Raw genomic sequence first — 15,044 nt, forward strand, 5'->3', positions numbered from 1 at the left:
CATACCTAACATACAAACTCCAACTGCTTATTCTAGAACCTGCTTCCACTACAAATCATTCTTGAAACAGAAGCAGGAGTGGCTTCCTTCTTCTTTCCTAGAAGAAAATCAAACTCCCTACCACGGCCTACCGGCCCCAACTGAGCACCTGCTTGGGCCCCTGCCTCATCCCACAGATGCCCTCCCTCCCTCCTATTCTTGGAACAAACCAGCGCTTTCCCACCTCTGACCTTTCACACGCACACCCTTCTCTCTCTCCTTGGAATGTTCCTCTCCCTGCTTTCTGATTCTCATTTTTGGGGGTCACAGATCAAATATCACCTAGTCACAGAGACCCTCCGTGACTACCTTTTCAGAGAAGTTTTCGTGAGATACCCTGTATAAGCCCTTGGTTTCATTCACAGAATTTTCCATAATCATAATTACTTTATTTTTCTGTCAGCCCACTAGACTGTAAGGTCCATGGGCTCCAAAAGCAGCGGAGACCATGCCTATCTGACCACTCTATTCCCAGAGCTGAGCAAAGCACTGGAAACAAAGTAGGCATGCAATAAATATTGGTTGAAACTATCCTTTTAAGAATTCGGTTTTAGTGAGAAAAATTATAATCATGGAGGGAAGTTCTTAAATGGAAAAATGTATGCCTTGTAATGGGAACACAGAGGTGGGCACACCAAGTCTGTCTGAGGCAGTCATGGAAGGCTTCGTGAGGAGGTGATTTCAAACCAACACTCCTGATAGAAAGTAGTATTTCAAGCAGTGGGAATACTATGCTCAAAGCCAAAACCGTATAGCATACTCAAGGAAATAGTCTAATGTTATTAGGACTTTAAAAAACCAAGGGAGTGGGGTGCCTGGGTGGCTCGGTTGGTTGGGCGTTCGACTTCAGCTCAGGTCATGATCTCGTGGTTTGGGAGTTCGAGCCCCCATGTCGGGCTCTGTGCTGACAGCTCAGAATCAGGCCAGAGCCTGATTCAGATTCTGTATCTCCCTTTCTCTCACTGCCCCTCTGTCCCTCCCTCTCTCTCTCAAAAATAAAATTTTTTTTTTAAAAATCTTAAAGGGGCGCCTGGGTGGCGCAGTCGGTTGAGCGTCCGACTTCAGCCCGGTCACGATCTCGCGGTCCGTGAGTTTGAGCCCCGCATCAGGCTCTGGGCTGATGGCTCGGAGCCTGGAGCCTGTTTCCGATTCTGTGTCTCCCTCTCTCTCTGCCCCTCCCCCGTTCATGCTCTGTCTCTCTCTGTCCCAAAAATAAAAAACGTTGAAAAAAAAATTTTAAAAAAAATCTTAAAAAAAAAAAATCAAGGGAGTACTACTGATCTGACAGGCATAAAATACTTGTAAGATTACATTATGAATGACTGTATGGCAACAAATTAGATAACCTAGGTGAAATGGACAAACTCCTAAAACAACAGAATACAAACTATCAAAACTCACTAGAAAAGAAACAAAATCTGAATGGACTATCACACGTAAAGACATTTAATTAGTAATCAAAAACCTGCACAAAGAAAAGCCCAGTACCAGTGGCTTCACTGGTAAATTCTACTAAAAGTTCAAAGAAGAATGAATACCAATGCTTCACAAACTTTTCAAAAGAGGAGACCCTTCCCAACTCATCCCATGCAGCCAGTATTACTCTGATGCCAAAACCAGGCAAAGGTACAACAACACAACAGAGATCAATCCTGCTTGATACACAGGCAAAAATCCTCAAATAAAAATAAATACTAGCAAACTGAATCCAGCAACATAGAAAAAAGATTATATAATATGACCAAGTGGAATTTATCCCATGAAATCAAGATTGGTGCACCATACAAAAAAAAAAAAAATTAACCAAAGCAGTAATACACCACAGTAATAGAATAAAAGAGAAAACACACACAATCATCTCAATAGGCCCCAAATGGAAGCTTTTCACAAAACTCAAAACCCTTTTAATATACTAGGAATAGAAGGGAACCTCCTCCACCTGATAAAGGGCATTTGTGAAAAACCCACAATCCCTAAGCTACATATACTAATATCATGCTTAATGGTGAAAGACTGAAAGTTTTCTCCCTGAGATCAGGAACAAGCCAAGGAGACTCACTCTCAACACTTCTATTCAACACAACACAAAGTCTAGCTAGGGCAACTAGATGAAGGAAGGAAGGAAGGAAGGAAGGAAGGAAGGAAGGAAGGAAGGAAGGAAGGATAGAGAGAGAGAGAGAGAAAGAGAAAGAAAGAAAGAAAGAAAGAAAGAAAGAAAGAAAGAAAGAAAGAAAGAAAGAAAGAAAGAAAGAAATGGCATCCAGATTAGAAGGGAAAAAGTAAAACCATCTCTATTTGCAGATGACATGATCTTACATGTAGAAACCCTTCAGAACACACATACACACAATTAAAGCTAATACATTTAGCAAGGCTGCGGGATACAAAATCATTATATGAAAATTAGTGGTAGTCCTATATACTAAAAATGAACGATAAAAAATAATGTTAAGAAAACAGTTACAATAGCATCAGAAAGAACAAAATACTTGGGAATAATTTAACAAATTAAGTGCAAGACTTGTGCACTGAAAACTATGAAACACTGCTGGAAGAAATTAAAGAACACTTAAGTACATGGAATGACATCCCGTATTTGTGGACTGAACACTTACTATTGTTAAGATGGCAATACTCCCTAAATGAATCTACACCTTCGACACAATCCCTATCAAAACCCAAGCTGGCTTTTTCTGCAGAAATTGACAAGCTGATCCCAAAATTCACATGGAATTTCAAGGAACCTAGAATAGCCAAAACAATCTTGAAAAAGAACAAAGCTTGAGGACTCACATTTGCTGATTTTGAAACCACAAAAGCCACAGTAATCAAGACGGGGTGGTACTGGCATAAAAGATAGAAATATAGAGCAATGGAATGGAACTGAGAGTCTACAATAAACCCATACATATTTGGTTAACTGATTTTTCTTAATGTTTATTTATTTATTTATGGGGGGGGAGGGGGTGGGCAGAGAGTGCAAGCAGGTGAGGGCCAGAGAGAGAGGGGGAGAGACAGAATCCCAAGCAGGCTCCTCCCTATCAGCGCAGAGCCCCACAGGGGTCTCAATCTCAGGAACTGTGAGATCTTGACCGGAGCCAAAACCAAGAGTCAGACCCTTAACCAACTGAGCCACCCAGGCACCCCTGGATTTTTGACAAGGGTGTCAAGACCATTCAAAGGAGAAAGAACATTCTTTCTTTCAATAAATGGTACTGGGACAACTGGATATCCACATGTAAAAGGATGAATTAACTGATTGATTATTTTTTATTCAAGTTCGTTAACATACAGTGCTGTCTTAGCTTCAGGAGTAGAACCCAGTGATTCATCCCTTACATATGACACCCAGCATTCATCCCAGAAAGTGCCCTCCTTAATGCCCGTCACCCATTCAACCCCACCTACCCACCTACCCCCTCTCCAGCAACCCTCAGTTTGTTCTCTGTATTTCAGAGTCTCTTATGAATTTATTAGATCCTTACCTCAGGCCATCTAAAAAATTCACGCAAAATGGATGAAAGGTTTATACGTAAGAACTGAAACTATAAAGGGGCGCCTGGATGACTCACTTGGTTAAACATCCAACTCTTGATTTTGGCTCAGGTCATGATCTCACGGTTTGTGAAATCAAGCCCCATATCGGGCTCTGTTCTGACAGCATGAAGCCAGCCTGCTTGGGATTCTCTCTCTCTTTCTCTCTCAAAATACATAAATATTTTTTTAAAAAAAGGACTAAAACTATAAAACTCTTAGAAGAAAATGTAGACATAAACCTTCAAGATCTTGAATTAGGCAACGGTTTCTTAGACAAGACACCTAAAGCACAAGCAATCAAAGAGAAAATAAACAGGACTTGATTAAAATTAAAATCTTTTATGCTTCAAAGAATATCATCAAGAGAGTATAAAGCTAATCCACAGAATGGGAGAAAATATTTGCACGTTATTTATCTGATAGGAGGCCAGTATCCACTATAAAGAATTCTTACAACTCTGGAGTATTACTCGGCCATCAAAAAGAATGAAATCTTGCCATTTGCAACTACGTGCATGGAACTGGAGGGTGTTATGCTAAGTGAAATTAGTCAGAGAAAGACAAAAATCATATGACTTCACTCATATGAGGACTTTAAGAGACAAAACAGATGAACATAAGAGAAGGGAAACAAAAGTAATATAAAACCAGGGAGGGGGACAAAACAGAAGAGACTCATAAATATGGAGAACAAACTGAGGGTTACTGGAGGGATCGTGGGAGGGGGGATGGGCTAAATGGGTGAGGGGCACGAAGGAATCTACTCCTGAAATCACTGTTGCACCATATGCTAACTAATTTGGATGTGAATTTTAAAAAATTACAAATAAAATTTAAAAAAACAAGGTTAAGTAACCTGCCTAAGGTCAAAGAATTAATATGTGATAGAATTGGATTAAAACCCATGAACAAAAAAAAAAAAAAAAGAATTCTTACACCTCAACAATTAAAAAGACAAATACACCAATTAAAAATGGGCAAAAAATCCACAGACATTTCTCCAAAGAAGACATGCAAATGACCAAAAAGTACATGAAAAAGCTGCTCAGCATCATCTGCCAGGAAGGAAATGCAAATCAAAACCACAATGAGCTCCCACTTCACGCACACTAGGATCACCATGATCAGAAAGACAGGGGTGCCGGGGTGGCTCAGTTGGTTAAGCGTAGGACTTCAGCTCAGGTCATGATCTCACGGTTCATGGGTTCGAGCCCCGCGTCAGGCTCTGTGCTGACAGCTCAGAGCCTGGAGCCTGTTTCAGATTCTGTGTCTCCCTCTCTCTCCCCCACTCATGCTCTGTCTCTCTCTCTCTCCTTCAAACATAAATAAAAACATTTAAAAAAAAAGAAAGAAAAATAAATAAAAACATTTAAAAAAAAGAAAGAAAACATGCTAAATGAAAGATGCTAGACATAAAAAGCTACAATATTTCTGGTGCCTTTTTTTTTTTAATTTTTTTTTTTAACGTTTATTTATTTTTGAGACAGAGAGAGACACAGCATGAACGGGGGAGGGTCAGAGAGAGAGGGAGACACAGAATCGGAAGCAGGCTCCAGGCTCTGAGCCATCAGCCCAGAGCCCGACACGGGGCTCGAACTCGCGGACCGCGAGATCGTGACCTGAACTGAAGTCGGACGCTCAACCGACTGAGCCACCCAGGCGCCCCTCTGGTGCCTTTTTAAAAAAAGATTTTTTTAATGTTTATTTATTTTTGAGAGAAGAGAGAGAAAGAGACAGAGTGCCAGCAGGGGAGGGGCAGAGTGCGAGGGAGACAGAGACTCTGAAAAAGGCTCCATGCTGTCAGCACAGAGCCTGATGCAGAGCTCGAACCCACAAACCGCGAGCTCATGACCCAAGCCGAAGTCGGCCGACTGAGCCACCCGGGCGCCCCGGCATCAGGACTTAAACAAAACAAAACAAAGTCCCCGGGATGGTGCTAACACAGCCAGGGGGGGAGAGTCACTACGTGAGGGTGCGTGCGAAGAGCAGAACTGCTGAGGAATAGAGACTGTAGAGACTGACGATTATTATTCTCCCAGTTGAGGGACATGGAAACGGGCCCAAAAAGCTTAGGTGACTTGCCCAAAGTCACAAAGCGGTCCTGCCTGGGGTAGAACTCCGAAGTCTGTGCCATCTTTAACATTCCATTTCTCTTACAAGTATTGCTTGTGTCAAACGCGCCACCATTCACCAACGTCACGCGACTAAAGCCTTGGCAATACCTTGGGTTCCGTGTATCACTTCTGGTTCCTACTGGGACTCTAAATCCAACCTCAGCCTGAAGCGGAGAGATTCGCCACGCAAGCGACTTCTAGAATCCCGAAGTCGGTCAATCTCATAAGCCTGAGCTTTCAAACCACAGGATTTCAAATAAAGGGGACTGTATACTTCTCAATGAGTTAACCTTCAAATACCAGTGACCGATGGGATTTTGTCAAGTTTATAAAAACTCATCTGTTCCTAACTATGTGCCAAGAAGCAGGCAAGATGTACTAAGGGTTTTGGATGTAGAAGGCAGGATTCTTGCGCTCGAAAAGTTCACCTTGATATGGAGACAAGGTACTTAACTGGTACAAGGAAGTGATTAACATGAGCTAGCTAGCTGGACTAATTGACCTTGATTTTCTGTCCTGCCCTTAATCTCTAGGAATATGTGAGGGAGGGAAGGCCAAAAACAAAACGTAACACATTCTTCCTGGTTGTGGCAGTCTCTGAGATGGCCCCCAATAATCCTTGCACCCTGGTATTGACACCCTGCACAGTCCCCTCCCAAAAGGAGGGGGGCTGACCTGTAATACCAAGAGGACACTGCAGAAATGATGGGGACTTCTGAGTCTTGGTCACAAAAGATATTGTGGCTTGCTCTCTCTTGGATTACTCATGCTGTGGGAAGCCAGCTGTCCCATCACAAGGATATTCAAGCAGCCTTATGGCAGACCCTTGTGATGAGGGGCTGGGGCTCCTCCCCAACAGCACTCAGCTGCCAACCCTGTGAGTGAGCCACCTTGGAAGTGGGACCGCCAGCCCCAAGCGAGACTTCAAATGACTGCACCCTTGGTCGGCCTGGTAACCACAGCCTCACGAAGAGCGGGAACCACCCGCCCAAACTGCTGTTGAATCCCTGACCCACAGAAACTAGATGACATGGTAAATGTTGTTGTGTTTAAAGAAAAAAAATCAAGGGGAACCTGGCCGGCTCAGTCAGCAGAGCGTGCAACTCTTGATCTTAGGGTCACGAGTTCAAGCCCCACACTGGGCATAGAGCTTACTTACAAAAAGAAAAAAAAAAAAAACCGGGGCGCCTGGGTGGCTCAGTCGGTTGAGCATCCGACTTCAGCTCAGGTCATGATCTCACAGTCTGTGAGTTCGAGCCCCGCATCGGGCTCTGTGCTGACAGCTCAGAGCCTGGATGGAGCCTGTTGGATCTGAGAGAGAACGTCAGGCGACGAAGGAGAGGAGGCAGTGAGGTACACAGTTCTGAGTACGGGAGAGAAATGCAGGCAGATGGGAGACTCTGTGAGGCTTCAGCATCTAAGTGTAACTGATGTCATGAAAGGCGGTGAGAATGTCCGAGGAGAGCATAAAGAGGGGAGGTCAGAGCCCTGGGGAATGCCAACATTTAACGGGCAGGCAGAGGAAGAATCCGGAAGACTGAGAAAGCCAAAGGAGGAAGAGAATCTCCAGAACAGCTTCACAGAAATCAAGGAAGGAGAGCAACCAGGGAGGCACGGTCAACAGAGATCCAGACAGAAAAACACCGGATTTGCAACTGTGCGAGCGGCGGAGGAGGGAAAGGGGCGCCTGGGGAATGACAGTGCCAAAAGAGAAGGACTCGAGAATGCGTGACTTGGAGGTGGACAGCGACAGGCTCCAGGGCCTATGGTGGCCAGGCCGCCACATTTTCAGCAACCCGTGCTCTCCCACACAGCTTGGCTGCAGAAGAGCAGAGCGAAACTCCACCCTGGCCAGCAGAGGGGCACCCGAGAACGGGCCATTGGAATGACTGTTGATTAGAGAGGGAACAGTGCCAACGGGGGGGGGGGGGGAAGCAGAGGACACCTCGTTGGTAAACTCTAAGAACTACCTGGTCCTAAGGTTAGGCCCGGAGCTGGCTCGCTTCTAGCGCCAGGCTGATTGGACTCCGGGGTTTCTACTTCAGCCTAAGGCCGTTCAGTTTTCTGGCCCAGAGGGGAGAGCATCTGCCTTTTAGTGCCATAGGGGCCTGTGGCCTGGCTGTGTTGTTAGATCAGTTTCTGTATTAACTGAGTAATATACATCCGTTCGATACACGTGATATACAATACAATTATACGTTACTACATGTAATTACAATACATATAACAAATCCATAATAAATATCTTGGTGATCTTAAAGGCAGTCAGTTGGCCATTTGCAAAATCAGAAAATTAAATAAAGGTTAACGGAGGGAGAAAAGGCACAAGACAAGGATTAGCTTGGGACAGGGTGTCTTCCTCGTAAAGCCTCCTGTATACCATAATGGAGTGTTTGGAGTATTTTTCCCCAATGTTTCCTGAAGGGCCTTCCTTTGCAGATCTCATCAATTTTAGAATCTGGTCGTATTATTGGCCTCGAGTCGTATCTCGTATAGAACCAACTGTCGTCGCTTCAGGCACACCATTTTATTCTATTTAAAAAAGTTTTTTTTAACACTGGGGCACCGGGATGGCTCAGCTGGTTAAACGTCTGACTTGGGCTCAGGTCATGATCTCACAGTCCGTGGGTTCGAGCCCCGTGTCGGGCTCTGTGCTGACAGCTCAGAGCCTGGAGCCTGCTTCGGATTCTTTGTCTCCCTCTCTCTCTGCCCCTTCCCAGCTTGCACTCTGCTCCCTCTCAAAAATAAACAAACAATAAAAAAATTTTTTTTTTTTTTAAATTCTAACACTTATTCATTTTTGAGAGACCGAGAGAGAGCGAGCGAGCAAGCAAGCATGCGGGGCTCGAACCCACGAACCGTGAGATCATGACCTGAGCAGAAGTCAGACGTTTAACCAACTGAGCCACCCAGGCGCCCCCAGCTACACCATTTTAGAAACCCAGTTGTCCCAATGGGGCTTGATGCCTGCTTTGCTACCGAATCGCCTAGCAGTATTTCCGCTTCTCTTTGTTAGTGCGGGCTGACAGCAGTTTGGTTACTTAAATTAACATAGTAAGATGTCAGCTTGTAGCTTTTCCCAGTTCAACACTAGAACACAAGCTCCATACAGGCAGGGTGCGTTGCTTGTTTACTGGTCGTGATGGGTTGGATGGATCCCTTAAAACGTCATGTCCTTCCAGTAACCTCAGAATGTGGCCTTACTTGGAAGAGGGTCCTTGCAGATATAATTAGTTACGATGAGGTCATGCAGATGGGTAGGATGTGCCCTTAATCCAATATGACTGGTGTCCCTATAAAAAGAAGAGAAGAAAAACAGAGACAGAGACCCAGGGAGAAGACCACGTGATAATATAGGCATCTACGAGCCAAGAAACGCCACGGACCGGCGGCAAGCACCAGAAGCTGGGAAGGGCCAAGGAAGGATCCTGCCCTCAAACTTGCAGAGAGACCACGGCCCCGCCAACACCTTCATTTCAGACTTCTAGGACTCAGAAGAAATGTGAGGCGGTTTCTGTTGTGCTAAGCTACCTAGTTTGTGTTACTTTGTTACAGCAGCCCTCGCAAAAGAATACAGTGGCACATCCCAGGTTTCTAGGACAGTGCCTGGCACACAGGAGGGGCCCAATAAATAAAATATACGTGAAGGGACGTATGGACTTTTTAATTCCCCACAACCGACCTCTCTGTGGTATCAGGCACCTGTTAACAGCCACTGTCCCCCGATATACACACTCCTTGATGCTCTCTCCTCTCGGTTCCCACGTCACCAGGTCCCAATTATTTTTGTCTGCTTTTTTAAGTGTAATTTATTTTGAGAGAGGGCGCACACGCATGCGTGCGTGCAAGTGGGGGAGGGGCAGAGAGGGAGGGAGACAGACTCCCAAGCAGGTTCCGTGCTGACAGCGCAGAGCCCAATGCGGGGCTCAAACTCACGAACCATGAGATCATGACCTGAGCGGAAATCAAGAGTTGGATGCTTAACCGACTGAGCTACCCAGACGCCCCTTGTCTGCTTTTTATTTTTATTTATTTTTTATTTTATTTATTTTTGAGAGAGAGAGTACGAGTGAGCAAGGGGCAGAGGTGAGGGGTGGGGTAGGAGAGAGAATCCCACATGATATAGAGAGGAGGAGAGAGTGCAGAGCCCAGAGCAGGGCTCAGGCTCACCTGAAGCGGGGCTCAAACTCATCTGATGTGGGGGGATCGAACTCACAAACCATGAGATCATGACCTGAGCTAAAATTGGATTTAACCGACTGAGCCACCCAGGTGCCCCCCCTTGTCTGGTTTTTTTTTTATTCATTTTTTATTTAATGTTTATTTATTTTTGAGAGAGAGAGACAGAGCACAAGCAGGGGCAGAGAGAGAGGAAGACACAGTCCAAACCAAGCTGTCAGCACCAAGCTCGATGCGGGGCTTGAACCCATGAACTGTGAGATCATGACCTGAGCCAAAGTCGGATGCTTAACCAGGACAGCCACCTAGGCGTCCCTTTAAAAAAAATTGTTTTAATGTTTGTTTATTTTTGAGAGAGAGACAGAGACAGAGCGTGAGAAGGAGAGGGGCAGAAAGAGAGGGAGACACAGAATCCGAAGCAGGCTCCAGGCTCTGAGCTGTCAGCACAGAGCCCGATGCGGGGCTCAAACTCACGAACTGTGAGATCGTGACCTGAGCCGAAGGCAGATGCTTAACCGATTGAGCCACCCAGGTGCATCACCCCTTGTCTGCTTTTTAAACGTCAGTGTTTCCCAGGATTGTATCTTGAGTCCTCTCTCTTCTTGCTCCGCACTCCACATAACGTTAGCCCTTCCCAGGCTTCAATTCCCCATCTCAAGCAAGGACTCCCAATCTAAAACGGATCTAACCATGTCACTCTCCTGCTTAAAAAAGAGAACAAGCTATTGCCGACAGATAAAGTCCAAATTTGTCTATTTCGGCATTTTACTCTGTCCCCACCCCAGGATGCACAAACCCCTTCCTGTAAAGTAGCCTGGGCTATAGTCACCAAGGACCATGCCAATCTCCCAAGCACACCATATGTGATGCTTTCAATGCTTCCATATCCCTTCCACCTGGGATGCTTCTCAACCCCCCCATCTAGTTGGTGAAATCCTAGTTCAAGGCCACACACAAATGCCATCATCTTTCGGTGCCTTTCCTGATCACCCTTCAGGAGAATGACCCACTCCCATCTGTTTTTCCATAGCCTTTTGTCCACCACGCCAGCATTTTATCCTAACAGGTGACCAGTCAGCTCGATGAGGGATGGGCTCTTTAATGGTAAGGGCAGTACCTTATCCATCTTAATTTTTTGGTAAGTTTATTTATTTTTGACAGAGAGAGGGAGAGAGAGAGTGAGAGTGAGTGCAGGGGAAGGGCAGAGAAAGAAGGAGACACAGAATCCGAAACAGGCTCCAGGCTCTGTCTGAGCTGTGAGCACAGAGCCTGACGCGGGGCTCGACCTCACGAACCGCGAGATCATGACCTGGGCCAAAGTCGGATGCTTAAACAACTGAGCCACCCAGGCGCCCCAATACCTTATCCACCTTCCCAGAGCCAGTCCCCAGCTCAGTGCTTGGCACGTGGCATGCTCCCAGAGATTACAGGTTAAATGACCTCATTCTACTTGCAAAAATCCCCCCAAAGTACAGCTATCAAATGGCAACAGAAGCGCATATCCGCAGCATTTCAACAGAGCACAGCGAAGATATTGCCGTGTCCGCAGAAGTTAGGGCCAACGCAAAGGTCAAAGCGTTAGGCCCACAAGAATGACCCGTTCAGCGCTAGATGGGGTGTTTCTATTCCTCAGAACTCGACTGCGGCACAGAAAGGAAATTCCAGACAGAGAGCATCCACTTCTTACCTCCGAAGATACATAGTCTCCTCGTCTTCTGTGTTACAAAATTTGTGGGCGTGTTTGGCAGCATCGATCACCCGGGACCGATCCCGGGGCCTCATGGGCAGTTTCTCTAACTGACAGTCTGAAGAAATGGAGAAAGATTCGGTCACAGGAGCCACTGAGAGATACCTGGAGGCAATCACAAGTTTCCAGTGGGGCCCTTAGCGCTGTAATTTTGCACTATAATTGCTATGCTTATTGATGGCTATTATTGGATTCCCCAGCGAAAAAATGACTTGGTGTCAGAACACCCGCAGCTGTTATGTTACCATCTTGGTGATCTTTGGCAACTTCCTTTGGGTTTCTTTTTCCCCCCCTTATCTGAAGGATGAGTAGATCACAGTGTCTCAAAAGTCCTTCCCAGCACTGCAAGTTTTCCATGAGTGTTTCTGTGACCTTGGGACACTTGGCTCATGTTATAATGCATGAGAATCAGACAGGAAGGACATCGTCATCAAGCCTCGTTTAGGAAGGCATTGGGAAGGGTGGATCCGCGGTCACAAAAGGAGAGAGACAGGGGAGGTGCTATGCTACAAGTGGTATGCAAATGACCCAAGCCAGGCTAGAGGCGTTTCCGTCTGAAAACAATGAAAACACACAGGAAATAAATGAGGTGCAGTTACAAAGCAGATGGAAACTGATATAATGCAAATTAAGTACCTAAAGGGTCATAGAGAAGTCAAGTGACCACAGGGATTCGAGATTAATGGAGGAGAGGGAGGGGGAGTCAGAGAACGCCAGGCAGTTTGCATGTTGATTAGTCTTCACAATGACCTGCTGGAGTAGACATTTCGTAGCCCAATTCAGAGTTTAAAGGTGAGGGAATTGAGGCTGCCAAAGAGTGTGCATTTACTGAGGACAACAAGTATTCAGACTCAACTCTAGGTGATCAAAAGAGAATTCATTCATTCAATGAATAGGCGAGGGCCCTCAAAGTACCAGGTGCCGTTCAAACGTAGTGCTGGGGATTCAGCAAATAACAGAGCCAAGTTCCTGCCCTGATGCAGTTTACATTCTAGTGGAGGAGGCAGAAAAATTTTAAATAAGAATTACAAAATATGACCTTGGATAATGATAAGTGCCAATAAAAAAACCTGGCCGGATATTAAGAGGATGGACAGTGATCTCAGTGATAAGTGCTACCAAGAAAAATCAGGCAGAGTTAAGAGGGCAAAGAGTAACACGGGTGCTATTTTAGATAGCCAAGGAAGAATTTTCTGGGGGGGGTTTAATGTTTATTTCTGAAAGAAAGAGAGAGAGAGACAGACAGACAGAGAGAGACACACCCCCCCACACACCCCCCCCACACACAGAGCGTGAGTGGGGGAGGGGCAGAGGGTGAGGGAGACACAGACTCCGAAGCAGGCTCCAGGCTCTGAGCTGTCAGCACAGACCCTGATCTGATGCCGGCTCGAGCCCACAAACTGGGATTCGTGGGAGATCATGACTGAGACCATGACCTGAGCCGACCTCTGGCACTTAACTGCCAGAGCCACTCAGGAGCCCCCAGGGAAGAGTTTTCAAATGAAGAGACGTGTCAGCTGAGCCCTCAATGAAATAAGGAAGCACCTAGGGAAGAGTGTTCAAGGCAGAAAAAATGCCAATCCCAAAGGCTCTGGGAGGCAGAAGGTTTTGACGTGATGAAGAAAAATCAAAAAGGCCACTGTAGCTGTAGCACAGTGAGCAAGGGGAAGAGGGGTAGGGGATGAGGTCGGAGAGGTGGTTGAGGATCTTAGCATGCAGGGTCTAGGCATGGGCTTTGGTTTTACTCTCGGTTTTATAGGAAAACACCAAGTTTGGAACAGGACTCTGGCAGCTGTGTGGGAAAAAGCCCCCTGGAAACAAAGAGTGGAGGATAAAAGGCTATCGTGGCGGTTCCAGGTGAGGGACGATGGTGGCTTGGGCTAGAGTGGCAGAAATGAAGTGGTAAGAAGCAGTAAGGTTCTGGATAGATTTTTCAAGGAAGGGCCGGCACAGCGTGTTGATGGATTGGATAGATCGAAGGTATGAGAAAGAGACAAGTCAAGAAAGATTCTGAGATTCTGGGCGAATAGGGGAGAGTGGGAAGTAGGGGGTCATGAAGTCAATTTGAACATGATCTCTTTGAGAGACCCATTAGACATCCAAGTGGAGACACGGAACAGGCAGCTGGAGTTTGAGGGGAAGTGTGGGTGAAGGATGAACATTTGGGAGTCATCACCGTAGAGATGGTATTTAAAGCTTGGGAATGGTTGAGATCACTTAGAGAGTGAGTATGGGTTGAGAGTAGGTAAGAGGACTTAGCCCTAGCGCCTTGTGATGCCTAAAAACCTGAGTCAGAAAAAGGAACTAGACACTGACAAGGGGCAAAATCAAGGTAGGAGGAAAATCAGGAGATTGTGGAGTCTTGGAAGTAAAAGAAAAAAGTGTTGTTGTGTTTTTTGTTTTATTTTATTTTGAGAAGAAGAGGGAGAGGGAGAGGGAGAGGGAGAGAGAGAGAGAGAGAGAGAGAGAGAGAGAGAGAGAAGAGAATCCCAGGCAAGCTCAGCACTGTCTGTCAATGCAGAGCCCTGTGCAGGGCTGGAACTCACAAACCATGGGATCATGACCTGAACCGAAGTCTGAGGTCTCACCGACTGAGCCACCCAGGTGCCAAGAAAAAAGTGTTTTAAGAAGGATGGAATCATCTCTGTCAAATGACACTAAGATGTGGACCAAAATGAGCACTGATTACTGACCACTGGGACTAGTAACGCGTTCAGTCACCGACCTTGACAAATACGGTTTCGGTGGTGGGGCAGGAAGGAAAGCCTGCCTGAAATTAGCTCAACAGGAATGGGAATGGGAAGTGAGGATACAGAGACAGTCAATATAGGCAGCTTTTTTTTTTTTAGAAGTTTTGCTATAAAAGAAACAAAGAAATGGGGATACAGCTGGAAGAAAATGGAGGGATCAAGGGAGGATTTTATTCTGGTTTAGGAGAAGAGCCATAGCAGCATCCTAGCATCCAGCAGAAAGGTTACAAAGTTTGTAGAGGCGGACTGGGAGGAGAGGGAGATGGCCAGTTTATTTTTCCTGAAGGAGAAATTTACTTTTGAGGGAAGCCTGGATACACTCACAAAGTTAAACAGAAAAGCTATCCTGGAGCGGGGCAGGGATGGAGAGCGAGGAAAACCACTCTTCAAAGAGACGTGCCTCCTAGATCCCGAAGTTTCCCGTCTTGCAGACACCGCCCAGTTCCCCGACCACTCACCCAGCACCAGGACCATCTGGCCACACAAACAGTAGTAGACGTGGAGGGGCTTCTCGCCGTCGTCATACTCCTCCCGATCCCGGGTGTCGGAGCAGACTACCGACCGGGACACTACTTTAGGCATAGTTCTGAAGAGCAGCAGGAAAACTCTGACCTGAAGGGTCGCGCAGAAATGATGTCACAGACGTGCCTCGAGCCTCTTCCCAGCCGGAAGGCTGGT

The 15,044-nt window shown here is 46.1% G+C and overlaps 1 protein-coding gene across 6 annotated transcripts in view; it reads right to left on the reverse strand.

Annotated features, from left to right (window-relative positions):
- Nucleotides 1-15,044, reverse strand: part of STEEP1 (STING1 ER exit protein 1) — a 44,135-nt gene extending 29,091 nt beyond the window's left edge. For 3 of the 6 annotated variants that reach the window (XR_008289835.1, XR_003418387.2, XM_027054199.2), the window contains exons 1-2: nucleotides 14,825-15,041; nucleotides 11,557-11,674 (exon numbers count right to left, since the gene is read on the reverse strand). Coding sequence is in view for 3 of the 6 variants with exons in the window: in XM_027054199.2 (XP_026910000.1) it covers nucleotides 11,557-11,674; nucleotides 14,825-14,948 (242 nt within the window). In the remaining 3 variants the exon portion in view is untranslated. Of the gene's footprint in view, nucleotides 1-11,556; nucleotides 11,675-14,824 lie in introns of all 6 variants that reach the window. The other 3 variants (XR_008289836.1, XM_027054200.2, XM_015067521.3) reach the window with 3 other exon arrangements.

Source organism: Acinonyx jubatus, chromosome X, assembly GCF_027475565.1.
Source record: "Acinonyx jubatus isolate Ajub_Pintada_27869175 chromosome X, VMU_Ajub_asm_v1.0, whole genome shotgun sequence".
NCBI classification, from domain to species: Eukaryota; Metazoa; Chordata; class Mammalia; order Carnivora; family Felidae; genus Acinonyx; species Acinonyx jubatus.